This window comes from Rhinolophus sinicus, chromosome 14, assembly GCF_057876585.1.
Source record: "Rhinolophus sinicus isolate RSI-liver-muscle chromosome 14, RSI-T2T, whole genome shotgun sequence".
Classification (NCBI taxonomy): domain Eukaryota; kingdom Metazoa; phylum Chordata; class Mammalia; order Chiroptera; family Rhinolophidae; genus Rhinolophus; species Rhinolophus sinicus.
The window spans coordinates 184,069,527-184,086,582 of record NC_142514.1 but is presented as its reverse complement, the minus strand read 5'-3'; the positions used below and the strand labels follow the sequence as shown (position 1 = coordinate 184,086,582).

General features: G+C 51.6%; 1 protein-coding gene across 1 annotated transcript; it reads right to left on the bottom strand.

Annotated features, from left to right (window-relative positions):
* Nucleotides 1–367: 367 nt before the first annotated feature.
* On the bottom strand, nucleotides 368–15,109 carry ANKRD13D (ankyrin repeat domain 13D). The gene is made up of 15 exons (XM_019737799.3): nucleotides 14,662–15,109; nucleotides 13,999–14,134; nucleotides 13,768–13,892; nucleotides 12,900–12,945; nucleotides 12,674–12,817; nucleotides 12,213–12,402; nucleotides 3,713–3,779; nucleotides 3,226–3,307; nucleotides 2,955–3,016; nucleotides 2,730–2,860; nucleotides 1,708–1,865; nucleotides 1,492–1,608; nucleotides 1,245–1,408; nucleotides 1,075–1,166; nucleotides 368–745 (listed from the first exon to the last, which is right to left on the bottom strand). The coding sequence occupies exons 1-15, from the start codon at nucleotides 15,007–15,009 to the stop codon at nucleotides 532–534; spliced, it is 2,076 nt and encodes a 691-aa protein (XP_019593358.2). The 5' UTR covers nucleotides 15,010–15,109; the 3' UTR covers nucleotides 368–531.
* Between the last annotated feature and the right edge of the window lie 1,947 nt (nucleotides 15,110–17,056).

Sequence of the window (17,056 nt, the reverse complement as noted above, 5' to 3'; positions counted from 1 at the left end):
GGCACTGGCTGTAAGTAGTCTGAAGGTCCAGCCTTTCTCCCTCCCTAATAGGAAGGAGTATGAATGGGTTCTGGGAAAGCCAGAATAGGTGGCAAGAGAAACCTGGGTCCTCAGTAGGTGGGAGAGTTCAGGGGAATTGATGTTTATGGAACACCTGCTCTGTACGGGCACTGGATACATGTGGGCTCATTTTACCCTCCCAGAGGCCCTGGGGTTGGGATGTGGTCTTGTTTTACAGCCAAGGAAACTGAGGCGCAGAGAAGCTAAGGGACCCATGGCCAGGATTCAAACCCAGGTCTGAGGCCATCACCCACGGTGTCTCCCCTTAGCACCCCTGGACTTCTCCCCCATTGAGCAGAGAAACCCAGCCGCTGAAGGTCTCTTTATTTCCATCTTGGTCTCTAATGCAAGCCCACCCCTAGGGCTCCAGGCCTGGGACTCAGCAGCAGACAGTTTATAAATAAATAAGTTACAAAAGCGGATGGGGGCGTGGCCCGGACAGCCCTCCCAGGGTGCTTGAGTGCTTGGTGCTCAGTGCTCTGTGAGCGAGAGCCGCAGGATCCGCTGTAGGTCTTCCTCCTCCTGCTGCCCTCGGCGCTCCCGCTCCTCTTGTTCCCGTGAGGACAACTCCAGGGCCAGGCGAAGTTGCTCCTCAAAGCTTGGGGGAGCTGGGGCCGGGGGCGTCCTATGAGGGGATCCCGGACCCCTGGGCTCTGTGGACATCCGCAGGCTTTCCTGGAGGGCCCTTCCCGGCAAGGCATGAGAGAGAGAGCAGACCGGTGAGCACCAAGGCTGGGGGAAGAGGCCAAGGGCTGGGACATGACTTTGGGGGGCAAGGACAGGGTGGCTGGGACCTGGGAGACCAGAGAGAAGGTGGGGTCTTCTCTCCTCTTCCCGCATGCCACCTTCGGGGGTGGGCAGCAATGCTGATGGCGGGTGACCCTGAAGACGGCAGGGGTCCTAGGACCAGCACCTGCCTGCTACCCACCCCTACCTGCTATGGACCCCTGGCTGGCAGACCCCAGAGGCAGGACAGGGCTGAGCATGGGCCTAGTAGGCCCCAGACGGCCTCACCGCTCCAGCTGAAGCTGCTCCTCATACACCGCGACTTGGGGAGGTGGGCGGGCGCCAGGCCGGGTGTTGGTCAGGGCTTCCCAGACAGTTACCTGCGGCAGCCAGAGCCCAGAGCTGTCACTTCTGCCACCCCTGCCCATAGGCAGGGCCCCGCCCTGCCCGCGCCCCACCTGCTCGGCCTCTGTGCCCGCCTCGAGCAGGCTCTGCTGGATGGCGAACTGCAGCAGGTCGTCATCCTCGTCGCGGAGGGGCTCGCTGCGCTCCGCACCCAGCACGCTGTACCCCTCGGGCACCTCGAACACAGCGGGGTCCACCTCACATGGGAAAGGGCACCCTGGGACGGCAGACGGGCCAAGCTCAGCCTCCAGGACCCAGAGGCCAGCACGCTGTGCAGCCCCCTCCCTCCTGCAGTGGTACCTGAAGCTTCGACCGCAGAGCCAGGGGCTGACACCCACACTGAGCTCAGGGGCTCGTCACAGCCACACAGGTTGCTGAAGGTGATGCGGGCGTTGAGCACGTGGAAAAGGGGAATCTCTGAGGAGACAGCGCAACCTGAGCTGCTGGCCAGAGACCCACCCATGCCTGGCCCCTAGCGCTGCCTGAGGCCCCCCTGCTGCCCCACCACCCTCTCACCAATCTTGACCGGGAAGCCAGGTGGGAGGCGCAGGGTGATGAAGTCACGCAGCTTGGCAAAGTGAGCGTTGCTGATGGCCATTAGGTCGATGATGGGCGTCACCTGGTTCCCCAGGGAGAGCGGGTGCTCCTCGCTCAGCCATAGTGTTGCCTTGAACCTGCCCGGCCGACCACAGGACGTGGGTCGCAGAACCTCTGGTGGCCTCCGTGCTAAGGCCCACCCACTCTGGACACCTGCCTTTACTCATGCCCTCCACCTGGCCCGGGGCACCCTTCTCTCTGCTCAGCTGCCCCGGCCTGCCTCCCCCAGGAGCATGTGTCCTTCCCACCTACGGCCCCTGCTACCCCCAGACCCTGGGCCCAGGCTGGAGCTACATCTAGGCTGCGGCTTCAATCTGGGCCTCGTCCACAGCGCGTCCTCTTCAACCCACAGCTGGTCAGCGCCTCCCACTTTGCCCTACTTTGGGGTCCAGCACAACCCAGGGGTCAGAAGTGCCGGGCTTCAAATCCACTGGGAGGCCGACAGAGTCCACATGAGGTCCCTGGGACGGTGCTGGGCCCATTGTAAGCTCTGTGTCACAGTCCATCAGACCCTCATGGCGCCCTCGTGAGCAGGTGGCTCAGTGTGACCGAGGAGACTAGACTCTCCCAGGGGAAGACATTTCCTTAGGCCACAAAGCCAGGAGGTGGTAGAGCTGTGGGCCCTTCCCACTCTGCTCCAAGCTGGCCACCAGCAAGTGCCTAATGAATAGAGTCACACATGGCTGGTGCTGCCCATTCATTCATTCACCAAAGAAGAGTGAGCAGCCCTCTGGGCCCAGCCCTGAGCTGGGTGCTGAGGACCATGGATAAGACAGACCTGGCTCCTGCCCCCAAGGAGTGGAGTCTAGAGGGCAGCCAGCTGGGTGAGTGGGGCCCCCATTCTGGTGGGGCCCATGTGTGAAAGGAGTCTGCTAGGGCTCAGCAAACCAGGCAGGGTCCCTGTCCTTGAGGGAAGTCCCCAGCCAGCCCCCACACCTCACCTCTGTACTTTGCTGGACATCTCAATGGGGCGGCCGATGTTCCGTGACTCCAGGCTGAAGTTGGGGTCAAAGTATTCATCGGGGGAAATGGCTGTGGGGTTGGTGGGGCTGGCTGCCTGCTGCACAGGAGCCTGGGTGGGCCCCAGGACCCGCTTAGAGCTCAGGGCGGCACCTGCCTGGCCCTGCCCAGTGGTCCCCAGCCCCTGCCCCCCAGCCCTGGCTCACCCCATTGTGGGAGGAGTGCTGCTGGGCCATCCCGAGGAAGGACTGGAACGGAGTCTTCCCCCCTACGGAGAAGGGTGGGAGCCCGTGAGGGGCCTTTGGGCCACTGCCCCCAGATGCACCCCCTCCACCCTGGGAGCCTCCTGTCAGTGGGGAGACGGAGTAGATAGGAATGGGGCGGCCTCCCAACGTGTCCCAGACACTCTGCCCCCCAGACCCGAGTGACCCCACCATATGACGTGACTAGGCAGCTGGCAGGCGCACCTGGCTTTACCTTTGTTCCGTGACTTGTCCTGATCAGACAGGTGCTCCGTGCGTGTGCGTGTCACCAGCTCCACATTGGTGGCACTGTATACCTGGGGAGCAGGGGAGATACAGGAGGTGGGGCTCAGTCTGTTCCCCACACTCAGCCTCCCCAGCACAGGACACAAGTCCTCCTGTGAGGAACAGATGAGATCTCACTCCCCACAGTGGAGGAGGTGGTAGCGTCTGAACCCTGGGGAGTCACTAACAAAAGGAAAATGGTCTTCGTTTCATCTCAGTACCTTGGGCGGGGAGCCCATGCTGGGGGTCCGTGCTGAGGGAGATCCCTACGTGTTCAGCAAGGGCTGGGTGCTCAGGCCCCACTGAGTTCCCATGGCTGCACAGGGCTTCCAGAGCCCACAGGCTACTCTGTCTCTCTCTCCACATGGGTAGCTGGGAAGAAGGAGCAGAGTTCCTGGGCCTTGTCGCCTACCCCTGCCCCCACCACCGTCTCCTACCTTGGCCTCGTAGCCGCTAACAGTTTCCATCTTCTCAGACCGCCAGCCCCAGATACCACATTTGTTCCTGAAATAGACCAAACAGGAGCTCATGAGGACATACACCCCCAACCCTGGCCAAAGCCTTCTCCTCCGAAGACCCCCTCCAACTAGCCTTCTCACTGTGAAACACACGGGGGCCTTGAAGAGGACGCCTGGGCAGCTGGGGCAACTGACCAAGGACTGGGGATTAGAAAATACTGAGGAATTACCGTTAATTTTGTTAGGTGTGATAATGGTGTTGGGGCTGGGTTGTAAAACAGCCTAATCTGTGAAGAGTCACGTGCAGAAGCGTTTACTGTTGAAATGATAGGACATCTGGGATGTGCTTTAAAAACAATACAGGAAAAAAGAAAAACGGCGAGGAAGGATAAGTTCAACAAGATGGGCAAAATGTTGATAAATGTGGAAGTTGGGTAATGAGTACATTATACTATTCTTTCTCCTTTTATGTATGTTTGAAATTTTCCATAATAAAAAGTTAAAAATAAAAGTATGTCTGATTCAATAATAATAGTTGGAGACGTCAATACCCCACTTTCAATAGTGGGTAGAATGGGTAGCCAGAAGATCAACAAGGAAATAGAAGACTTGAACAACACTATAAACTAGACTTAATAGACTTCTTTAGACTACTCCACCTAACGACAACAGAACACACATTCTATGCTACGCCATAAAAGAAGCCTCGATAAAATTTAAAGGAGAGAAATCATACGATGTATGTTCTCCAATCACAATGGAATGAAATTAGAAGTCAATAAAGGAAAAAAGATTTGGGAAACTCACAAATATGTTGAAAGTAAACAACACACTACTAAACAACCAAAAGATCAAAGAATAAATCAAAAGGGAAATCAGAATGTACTTTGAGATGAATGGAAATGACACAACATATCAAAACTTTTATGGGACACAGCTAAAGCAGTGCTCAGAGAGAAATTCATAGCTGTAAATGACTATATTAAGAAAGAAGAGGGATAACCAAGATGGCGCAGTAGGTAAACGCTGTGTTTACCTTCTCTCACAACCACATCAAAATTAACAACTAATTTACAAAACAACCATTACTAAGAATCGCCTAAAATCAAGCTGAATTGAAGCCTTTCAACCAAGGTCTTGCAGAAGAAGCCATCTCCAGACTGGTAGGAAGGTAAGAGACATGGCATGGGTTGGTCCCATACCCGCACGTGACCATTAAAGATCGGGATGGCTATTTTGGCTGTATGGGTCCCCCCATCCCCTAAAGGAGTGAGAGATCCCAGCCCCACCCCAGCCCAGGGTTCCAGTGCCAGGGAGAGAGGTCCCCATAATTTTTGGTTGTGAAAACCAGCGGAGATTGTGACTGAGTGGGTCTGAGTGCGGCTGCTCTCACAGGCGCTCCTCTTAAAGGGACCATGCACGGACTTACCCACCAGTGGAATCACTTGTTTTGAGCTCCAGCACTGGGGCAACAGCTAGAAAGATGGCAGGGACAAATGGTGGGGAATTGAGTTGTCTGGCTTGGGACGGGGGCTGGAGAGTCAGCTTTCTCTTAGATGGAAGAGCTAGTGGAGGCCATTGTTTCTTTGTTGAGCCCTCCCCGTTCCCAGCATTTGAACACAGGTGGCTGCCATTTCTGAGTCTCCACCGTTCATTTGCCACGCCCTGGTGATTAGAGACCTGGCCCTGCCCAACTTTCTGGCACACCCAGGCTGCTTGCAATGGCTTTTTCATGTAGACTGCCTGCCTTGGCACAAGTTATACTTTCCTAGGGTATCTTAAAGGTTCGCGTAACCCAGACAAGCAGCATCTGGCTTGAGCGTGTCTTGTACCTCTGGCTCAGCAGCCCTAAATTGGCACTAGTAGCAGCTGGCTTTGGTTCACAGCTTGGCGTCTCAAGGCCCTTCCAAGCACAACATGGGTGGCAGCCATCTTCAGATTTCTTTCTGGCTCCCGCTAGGTGACCCTGGGTGGGGCACGGGCTGTGGCTGAAGTAGACCTACAGTGGATCCCCTCCAAGGTGGTCCTGGGCTGGTGTCACCAGTGGCCAGCTTCAAAATGAGCTGGAGCATCATCCAGTTGTCTCCAAGTATGACACACCCAAGGGGCGGATTGAGCAGGCACCAGAGTCCTGCTGAGGCAGATCCTGCTCTGTAGGATCAGCCCCTGCACAACAACCCTTCCACTGTAGTCAAGGGCAGTCCTCACAACCAGTAAGCCCAAGGGTCAGTCCCTCCCACTTATGTGCAATTATCAAGCAAGGCTCAACTACAAGAGGAGGGCACACACAACCCACACAAGGGATGCACCTGGAGCGCATGGCTCAGGTGACCAGAAAGACTGTGCCACTGAACCCCACAACACACCTACTATGTAAGTCCACGCTACTAAGGCCGGAAGACATAGCAGCCCTACATAATACGTAGAAATCAACACAGGGATGCAGCCAAAATGGGGAGACAAAGAAACATGTCCCAAATGAAAGAACAGAACAAAGCTCCAGAAAAAAACTAAGTGAAACTTAGTTTCTATCAGATGCAGAGTTCCAAACACTGGTTATGAGTACGCTCAGGGTGGGTGGTTGCCGCAGTTGGTTAGAGCGCAGTGCTCATAACACCAACGTCACCAGTTCGATTTCCACATGGGCCAGTGACCTGCATCCTCCACAACCAGAGTGAAAACAATGGCTTGACTTGGAGCTGAGCTGCGCCCTCCACAACTAAATTGAAAACAATGACTTGATTTGGATTTGATGGGTCCTGGAAAAACACATTGTTTCCCAATATTCCCCAATAAAAATTAAAAAAAAAAAAGAATGCTCAATGATCTCATAAAAATGGAGACAGAAACCATAAAAAAGTACAAGTCAGAAATAAAGGATACAATAATGGAAACGAAGAATATATTACAGGGAATCAACAGTAAATTAGATGAAGCAGAGGATCTAACCAGCGATGTAGAAGATAAGGTAGCAGAAAACACCTAAGCAGAACAGCAAAAAGAAAAACGAATCCAAAAAATTGAGGAGAGTTTATGGGGCCTCTGGGACAATATGAAGCATACCAACATTCACATTATAGAGGTACCAGAAGGAGAAGAGAGAGAGCAAGGAATTGAAAACCTATTTGAAGAAATAATGGCAGAAAACTTCCCTAACCTGGGGAAGAAAAGGGACATACCGTGTTTCCCTGAAAATAAGACCTAGCCGGACAATCAGCTCTAATGCGTCTTTTGGAGCAAAAATTAATATAAGACCTGGTATTATATTATATTACATTATTTTATATTATATTATACCAGACCCGGTGTTTATCATATCATATCATGTCATATCATATCATATCATATCATATCATATCATATCATATCATATCATATCATATCATATCATATCATTACACGGTCTTATAGTAAAATAAGACCAGGACTTATATTAATTTTTGCTCCAAAAGACGCATTAGAGCTGATTGTCCAGCTAGGTCTTATTTTCGGGGAAACATGGTACAAGCCCAGGAAGCACAGAGAGTCCCAACAAGATAAACCCAAAGAGACCAACACCAAGACACATCATAATTAAAATGCCAAAGTTTAAATACAAAGAGAGAATCTTAAAAACAGCAAGAGAAAAGCAGTTAGTTACCTACAAGGGAGCCCCCATAAGACTGTCAGTCAGCTGATTTCTCAACAGAAACTTTGTAGGCAAGAAGGGAGTGGCAGGAAATATTCCAAGTGATGAAAAGCAACGACATACAACTAAGATTGCGCTACTCAGCAAGGCTGTCATTTAGAATTGAAGGACAGATAAGGACCTTCCCAGACAAGAAAAAGCTGAAGGAGGTCATTACCACCAAACCAGTATTACGAGGACTCTTAGAGGGACTTCTTTAAGATGGGAGGGGGGTTAAGGATGGGTGAAACGGGAAGGGATTAAGAAGAACAAATTGGGTGTTATACAGTAGTCATGGGGATGTAGGGTACAGCATAAGGAATATAGTCAATACTATTGTAATAACGAGGTATGGTGCCAGATAGGTACTAGATCTATCAGGGTGATGGATGGGAATGGGTTGGGGTCAGGCTGAAAAAGGTGAAGGCATTAAGAAATATAAACTGATAGTTAATACAGTATGGGGAATATAATCAACAATGTTGTAAAGATCATATACGGTGCCAGATGAGCACTGGACTTATCGGGGGATCACGCCGTAGACTGTGTAGATGCCTGACCAATGCGCTGTACACCTGAAGAGCTGGAGTAGAATAATACTGAACGTCAACTATAACTAAGTATAAAGGTACACATAGTCACAGGATGTGGAGTACAACATAGGAAAGATAGTTGATGGTACTGTAACAGCTATACACGATGTCAGAGGGGTAGTAGCTTGCCGGGTGGTTTATCACCTTATGAGGGGTTTAAATGTCTATTATGTTTCTTTGCACACCTGAAACTAATAAAAGCAAAAAAAAAAAAAGAAGATCTCAAATCAATAACCTAACTTTCCATATTAAGACACTAAGAGCACACTAAAACCACAGCAAGCAGAAGGAAGGAAATAATAAATGTGAGAGTGAAGAATTAATAAAATACAGAATAGAAAAATAGAGAAAATCAATTAAATCAATGCTGGTTCTTTGAAAAGATCAACAAAATTGACAAACCTTTAGTTAGATTCGCCAAGAAAAGACAAGACTCAAATTACTAGAATCAGAAATGAAAGAGGGGGAATTACTACTGGTATTACAGAATAAAAAGGATTGTAAAAGAATACAATGAACAACTCTACCCAAACAAATTAGATAATTTAGGTGAAATGGACAAATCCTAAAGAGACAAAAACTACCAAAACAAACTCAAGAAGAAATAATCTAATAGACAGTAACAAGTAGAGATTGAAGTGGTAATAAAATAAAAAACTACCCACAAAGAAAAGCCCAGGCCCAGAGAGCTTCACCAATGAATCCCACCAAACATTTAGAAAAGAATTAATACCAATTACTTGTAAACTTTTGTAAAAAATTGACAAGGAGGTGACACTGTTTAACTCATCCTGTGAGGTATTGCCCAGATACTAAAAGCAGACAAAGACATCAAAAGAAAACTACAGACTAATATCCCTTATTAATAGGAACACAAAATACTAGCCAACCAAACCTAGTAACGTATGAAAAGAATCATACACCATGATCACGTGGAATTTATCCCAGGAATACAAGGTTAGCTCAACATCTGAAAATCAATTGATATAACATATTAATACAATAAAAATAAAAGTCACATGATCATATCAATAGACAGAGAAAAAACATCTCACAAAATCCAAACCCTTTCATGATAAAAACACTCAAAAAAACTAGGAATAGAAGGGAACTTCCTCAACCAGATAAAGGGAACCACAACTAACATCGTACTTAATGATCAAAGACTAAATACTTTTTCTCTAAGGTCAGGAACAAGACAAAGATGTCTGCTCTTGCCAGTTCTATTCAACATTCTACTTCAGGTTCTAGCCAAGAAAAAGAAATAAAAGGCATCCAGACTGGAAAGAAAGAAGTAATACTATCTCTATTAACAGATGACATGTTCTCATATATAAAAAAATCACAAGAAATCCACTAAAAAGCCATTAGAATTAAAAAATGAGTTTTTTAGTTTAACAAGTTGCAGGCTATAACATCAATATACAAAAATCAATTATATTTTTACAGATTTTCCACAAACAATTAAAAAATGTAATAAAGAAACTAATTGCATTTATAATAGCATTAAAAACAATAAAATACTTAGAATAAATGCATCAAAAGAAGCACAAAACTTACACAGTTGACCCTCGAACAAGGCGGGGGTTAGCAGTGCTGACCCCCATGCAATTGAAAAATCCGTATAACTTTTGACTCCCTCAAAACTTAACTACAATCAGCCCTTTGCATCCACGAATTCCATCAACAGCAGTTAGGAATCTGTGGTTGGGAATTCGAATCAGCTTTCTTTGTAGAAATTGCAAGGTACCCAGCATACCCAAAATAATCCTGAGACAGAAGAGCAAAGTCAGAAGACTCACTCTTTCCGATTTCAAAACTTACTACAAAGCAACACTAATTAAGATAGAGTAGTACTGACACAGAGTTAGACATACAGATCAATGGAATAGAATTGAGAGTCCAAAAATAAACCCATACATCTATGGTCAATTGATTTTCCACCTGGGTGCCACAACCATTCAATGGAAAAATAACAGTATTTTTAACAAATTGTGGTTGGACAACTAGATAGTCACGTGTAAAAGAATGGAGTTGAACCCTTACCTCCACCATATACAAATAAAAAGGATTGTAAAAGAATACAATGAACAACTCAACCCAAACAAATTAGATAATTTAGGTGAAATGGACAAATCCTAAAGAGACAAAAACTACCAAAACAAACTCAAGAAGAAATAATCTAATAGACTGTAACAAGTAGAGATTGAAGTGGTAATAAAATAAAAAACTACCCACAAAGAAAAGCCCAGGCCCAGAGAGCTTCACCAATGAATCCCACCACAACTTTTTTGATCAAAATGGATCAAAAGCCTAAATATAAGAGCTGAAAGTATAAAACCTTTAGAAGAAAACATAGGGGGAAAATCTGCATGACTTTGGATTTGGCAAAGTATTGTTAGATAGAAAACTAAAAGCACAAGCAATAAAAGAAAAAATAAACTGGACCTCACAAAAATTAAAAACTTTTATGCTTCAAAGGACACCATCAAGAAAATGAAGACAACCGCAGAATGGGAGAAAATATTTGCAAATCATACATCTGATAAGAACTTATAAAGAACTCTTATAACTCAATAATACAAAGATAACCCAATTTTTTAAATGGGCGAAAGATCGGAATAGATACTTCCCCAAAGAAAATAAATAAATGGCGAATAAGCACGTGAAAAGACGTTCAACATCATTAGTCATTAGGGAAATGCAAATCAAAACCACAATGAGATACCACTTTACACCCAATAAGATGGCTATAATCCAAAAAATAAACAAATAAGTGAACAATGAGTGTTGGTGAGGATGTGGAGAAAGTGGAACCCTCATACACTGTTGGTAGGGACAGAAAATGCTAGAGCCCCTTTGGTAAACAGCTTGGCAGTTCTTCAAACAATTAAATTTCCAGTTACCACATGACCCAGCAATTCCACTCCTAAGTTTCTACCCAAGAGAAATGAAAACATATGTCCACACAAAAATTTGCACATAGTGTTTATAGCAGCATTACTCATAATAGTCAAAAGGTAGAAAAAGCCAAATGTCCATCAATGGATGAATGGATAAACAAATGTGGTCTATTCATACGAAGGATTCAGCCATAAAAAAGAATGAAGGGCCGGCCTGGTAGCTCAGGCGGTTAGAGCTCCATGCTCCTAACTCCGAAGGCTGCCGGTTTGGTTCCCACATGGGCCAGTGGGCTCTCAACCACAAGGTTGCCAGTTCAACTCCTCGAGTCCCGCAAGGGATGGTGGGCTGTGCCCCCTGCAATTAGCAATGGCAACTGGACCTGGAGCTGAGCTGCGCCCTCCATAACTAAGACTGAAAGGACAACAACTTGACTTGGAAAAAAGTCCCGGAAATACACACTATTCCCCAATAAAGTTCTGTTCCCCTTCCCCAATAAAATCTTTAAAAAAAAAAAAAAAAAAGGAATGAAGTAGTTATATGCCACCTTTTGGATGAACCTTGAAAACGTTCTGCTAAGTGAAAGAAACCAGTTACAAAAGACCACATATGATATGCTACCAGCTATAGGAAATATCCAGAACAAGGAAATCTATAGAGACAGAAAGCAGGTAAGTAGTTGTTTAGAGCTGGGGGACAGGATGAGGGGAGGGGAGTTGACAGTCAAAGGATACACGGTATCTTTTTGAGGTGATGAAATTAACCTACAAGTGACTGCGGTAATGGTTGGCTGCCTATCTGTGAATGTACTAAAAATCATTGAATTGTACACTTTAAATATGGTATATGAAATCATATCTCAATAAAGCTTTTTTAAAAAAACTGTTTCTGAAGCCTGTTATTGGAACTGGGGCATATGTTGTCACACAAGTAACACTCTGGCAGGAGGGGTCAGGTTCCCAGGCTACCCACAAAGGACTCTGGCCCAGACACAGCCATGCTGAGGAGCCAACTTCGGTGGAAACAGCTGCCCTGAATCATAGCCTAAATCCTTGTTTTTATGGGAAAACATGTGAGGTCAGAAGTCAAGAAATGGGACACCCTGACCTTGCCTCTTCCCCAGGAAGACAGCTGCCAGTACAGACGGGCATGGGGGGCTCCAAGGTTGCCACAGGATGTGCAGGCAGTCTGGGTGACATGCTGGGCCGGCAGTGACCCCCTCCCCATCTGACAGCCTCTGGCAGTGGCTCAGCTTCCCCGACGCCTGAACCAGGAGCTTCAAGGGCACCGCCCGCAGTGTGATCAGGCCCCAGCTGACCTCTCGAAGGCCACATTGCGAGTGTCCAGGTGGGTGGAGACGATGGGAGAGGTGAGGCGACTGGCCACGTGCTCCTCACTGGGCCGCATGGCTGCCAGCAGCACTTCGGGCTCACGCAGGGCGAGCCCCAGAGTCTCTGTGTGCACCACCTGCCGGTCGTGGTCTACTTCCATCACCAGGGCTCCGGCCTCTGCCAGTCGGCGGGGGGTGGGGGTGGAGGGGTGATGGGGGCAAATCAGTGTGAGGCCCCAGGCAGTGGGTGGAGGGCCATCACAGTGCCCTCAGCCACCTGCCGCTCAGTGTGTGCCGTCTTAGCCCCTGTGCCGTCTTAGCCCCTGTGCCGTCTTAGTCCCCTCCGCCCCAACCTGTTTCCACATCTAGAGAGTGGAGAGAAAGAACAGCATGGTCTTCACAAGCCACAGGAGAACCTCTGGAGCCCACAGGGAGACCCCAGAGCTTACCCTGGCCCTTGAAGATGAAGCTTCTCCGGCCGCGCTGCCAGGTCATGTGCTCGAAGCCCAGGAGACTGGTGTCCACCCGCAGGCTCTCACCCCGCTTCCACACACGGTACACGTCGCTCGGGCACATCTTGGACACAAGGGGCACTGACGGGGGCACAGAAGTCACTAGGGTTCTTTCCCAAAGGCCCCACCCCAGGCCCCTGGGAGCCGAGCAGTACCCACTCACCCCAGCTGGTGAACTCCCACTTCATTTCCACGTAGAAATCGGGGGCCTGGGATAGACCAGAGCGCTTGTCAGGGCCCTGCCTGGGGCTGGGAGCCAGTGGGCCTGGGGAGCTCCTTGTCTCAGCCCCTCTGCGGGGAGCCCATCCTTCAGCAAGCCCTGATGGCTGCCATGGCCCTGCTATACTCCCACCACAATGAAACCCCACTCAGGAAACGCTGGGCCAAGAGGAACCCTAAAGAGGTCGTCAAGTGATCAGGCTATACACATCTGGAGGCCTGGGAGCGTCTCAACCCGACCACTGGCCTGCTGGGGAGCCCTGGGGGCTCCTGCCCACTCAGGGTCCCAGAGTCCTCATCTGTAAAGGGGGCACCAGGGCCCCCTCTGGGCCTGCCCCTGGGGTGGGGGGCAGGATGTAGTGTTCTCTCCCAGCTGCCTCCCCTCCGCGTGCTTTGAGAAGGGTGAACAGGTATTCCAGGGATCCAGGCCACATCTCTGGAGTCAGATGAAATCCTCCCTCCAGAAAATCCAGCATTCCTGAATGCCTGCGTTCACCAGGAGACTCATGGTCTAAAGCTCTGTTGAGATTTCTGGCACTGGGGGCCCCTCGATGCCGGCAAAGGCTTTCCTCCCAAAGGGCCCACTCTGATCCCTGTGGGCCTTCACTCCCCTCTTGCCTACGTGACCCTGGGCTAGAGTCATAAGAGAGGGATCTCACTGACAGTGTCAGGAAAGCATGCTGCACAGGCTGGGTGCCCTTCCAAGGCCAGGCCTGGCATGGGTGACCACGGTGACCCCCACACAGTCTGTCATGGCCCCCTGCCATGGCCTCCACCCCTCTTACTGGCCACACCTCTGTGCCCTGCTGTACCTGACGAAGTTTGTTGAGCAATTCCGGAATGCCAGCTAGCCTCTGTGTGGCCCTCTGGTAGTCCCGATACTGGAGCACCAGCTGCACCATCTCAGGGTCCCCAGTGCTGACTGCCTCCTGCAGGACTGGGGGCACCAGGCTGCTGAGGGGCACTCTATCGATGTCCCCAGGCCTGGCCACTCACAAACCACACTGCTAGCCTCAGGGGAGTCCCTCTGCCCTCTGCAGTACCTGCCCAGCCCTGGCAGCTCTCTTTGCCCACGTTGGCATTGTGTCGAAGGAGGACTCTCACAGACTCCAGGTTCCCCAGGGACACAGCCAGTTCCAGGGGAGTGCGCCCCCGGGGGTCTTCCTGTTCAATGTCGTGCTGAGGGAAATGGGACAGTTAAGGAGAGGAAGAGGCAAGACCACTGGGCTGAGCAAGGTTGGGAGCCACTGGGGGAAATAAGTAAGGCAGACAGGCGGTGGAAATGGCAGAGGGAGGCCTGGTTGTCCCTGCAGGGATGGGAAGGGGTCTGGTGGGAAGGGCCTGTCCACCTGGCCTGTGCTCTGCTAGCGTCAGAGCTGGGGGCCCGGTGGTGGGGCCTGGTCAGGCAGATGTCAAGAGTTTGGACCAGCCTGGGGACTAGGACCGGGCTGCCTGTTTTCAGCCTGGCTCAAGGGTGGTGCGGAGCGAGATCAGAGGTGAAGTGGGAAGATGGGCGATGCCCAGCGCTGGGAGCCAAGTCAAAGGCTCAAGCGCGAGGGGCAGGTCACCTAGGCTTCGGATCCCGCAGGGAAGGATGAACACGCAAGCGGCTGCGGCGCTGAGCAGGTGTAGGAGGGCTCTAGGATGGAGGCCACAGCTTTGGGTGAGGGGCCCGGAGGACGGCCCTGGTACCCGGCGAGCCTCACCTGGCGGCTGTGCAGCGCGGCCTCCAGTTCGCGGTGCCGGTTCGCCCAGACGAGCCGGTGCAGCGGGAAGGTGGGGCCCGGGCCGGCCATGCTGGGCCTCAGCGCCGCATCCCGGGCAGGCGTGGCGGGGGTGCCCCGGTCCCGCCTCAGCTTGGGGCCTGCCGCGGCCCCCTCGCCTCCAGTCCGCGCCGCGCCGGAGCTGTGCCCACCGCAGCCCGGGAACCCCCGCGCCGCCGCCGCAGTAGCTGCAGCGGCCGCGGCGCAGGCGGCAGGGAGGGCAGGTCGGGAGGGCGGGGCAGCGCCGGGGCGGGGCTTCGGGCCGCGTGCCCCCTCGCCTCCCGCAGTCATGGCAACCGCAACCGGGCCTGCGCGCGCTGAGGGTGGGCGTGGGGCTCTGCCCAGCCTCCATGGCAACCACGCGCACCAGGGGAGAAGCTAGGACCCGGTCTCCGCTTGGTCTCGGTCGGACAAGGGTCGCCTGGGGGCGGTCCAGAGGGAGGGACCTGATTACAGCTCTGTCCGCGGCCTGCAGGGGGCGCCCCAAGACCAGCGCAGACCCCTCCTTGAGGCGGTCCAACAGGGGAAGGAGGGGGTCCCGGGGCGGGGCGGCTTGGCGAGGGGCGGGGACTGGGCCTCCGGGACCTGCGCGCGCGTGTGCGCGTGCGTGCGCGCAGCGGGCCGACGTTTTGCTGTTCCTAGGTTTCTCTGTTTCCTCAGCGGTCCTGCCCATCCCCCGGTCTTCCTACCCTGGGCCCCGCGGGTACCGACTATGCCTGTGTGTGCGGGTGAGGTGGTAGGAGCTGGCTCCCTCCCCATCACTTCGAGACGCCTGGCCAGCAAATCATGAAGCACCCTCCCCAGGGACCTGGGTCGTTGTCTGGGCTCAGCCATGCGGGGAGGCCGCCCCCCAAGGGCCCTGGAGTCAGGGACAGGAGTATTGGGGAGTGTAGGGAGCAGGCCTGGCTGGCTCTAGACCTTTCCTGGTGGAGGAGGCCATCGTGAAGGGCTTTCACCCACCGCGTGGATTCCTTTTGCAGAGGCTGCACTTTGCTGCCAGTGTCAGGAAAGGAAGGAGACTTTCGAAATCAGGGCCGGCCTCTCCACCCACACAGGAACCAGGGTGCAGGCCTCGCTGGCTGAGCGCTGGTGTTGTTGCCCTGGCCTTAACCTGGAGTCTGGTCCTGGTTTTGTTGGGTAATGAGGCAGCCATGAGGCTTGGCCAAAGCTGACCCTCTGATCTCGTATTTGCAAAACGACCAGATAGTTTGATCTAGAAGTTTGAGTTGAGTCTCTGGGCTGGGAGGCTGGTTGTCATTTTCACCCTGCCCTCTCACTGTGGCCGTGTAACGCCTATGCTATCTGGGATCACTTTGCCACCCCACCCTGCGGTGTTATCAGGGCATTGTAATATCCTTGGGTTTAATAGCAGCTCAAAGGCCTCTGAATAGCCACAACTCTACAGTCAGGCCCTGCTGGCTGCCACTGCTGCAGCTGTTGCTAGCCGCCACCATGTCTTAAAGGGGCTGCCCTTTCCCCCACACCCTCTTCACCCATTTAACAGGAATCTCAGGCCCAGCCTCTCCTGATTTCTAGTTATGAACACAACTCCTCACTGGCCTTAGATTTCTAATTCCATTGTCTTCTCACCCCTTTTCCAGGGACTCTCTCCCTCCCCAAGTCGAGCTTCTTCCTGGTTGAAAGCCTATCTGTTTCCACCGTCGACCCTGATGCCACCTCCACGACCCATTTCAGCTTCCCTTGGGACATCTCTGCACCGTGTCCCATGTTATCCCATCAGCATGTCCAAAAACAGATCCGGCCACGCTCACCCTCTTCCCCTCAGGCCAGCTCTGGTTGTGATTCTGAATGGTACCACCGACTTTCCCAGGTGCCATCTTGGACTCCCATCTCTTTCTCGTCCCCAAGTCCCACCCTTTGCTGGTGGGCTGGGTTCTTCCCATCTGGCCTCTTTGCATCTCTTCCTCTACCACCGTCATTATGACATCTGCTTCCCTGGACAGAAACAGTGGCCCCGAAGCTGTCTCCCTGCCTCCTACTCTCCACCTTCCTCCACACATTCTGCACTTAGTAATCAGCAACTTGTTCTACAGCCAGCTCTCAGCCTGTCCAGAGCCTTCAAGAACCTCCCCAGAGCCTATCCAAGTTCAGTCTTCACGTCCACTCCCATCTTCATTCTGCACTAAGTGAGCACTGGGCCCTGGGCCAAGTGGAGCCTGGCATTCCGGGACTCCCAGGCCTGGCTCCTTCCCAGTGCTCCTGCCAACCTGAGCCACTCCTGACTGCCTGGCCCTTCCCTGCATCAGAAACATCCCCACCTCCCCCTCCCAATGCTAGAGGCCCAGTTCGAAGGCCTTTTCCTCCAAGACTCCTTAGC

Coding starts and splice junctions, on each gene's coding strand:
- ANKRD13D (XM_019737799.3), bottom strand. CDS start 15,009: ATGACTGCGGGAGGCGAGGGGGCACGCGGCCCGAAGCCCCGCCCCGGC. Junction 2,861..2,954: donor AGCACTCCTCCCACAATGGG/GTGAGCCAGGGC, acceptor GGGCCCACCCAG/GCTCCTGTGCAGCAGGCAGC. Junction 1,167..1,244: donor CGGGCACAGAGGCCGAGCAG/GTGGGGCGCGGG, acceptor TGGCTGCCGCAG/GTAACTGTCTGGGAAGCCCT.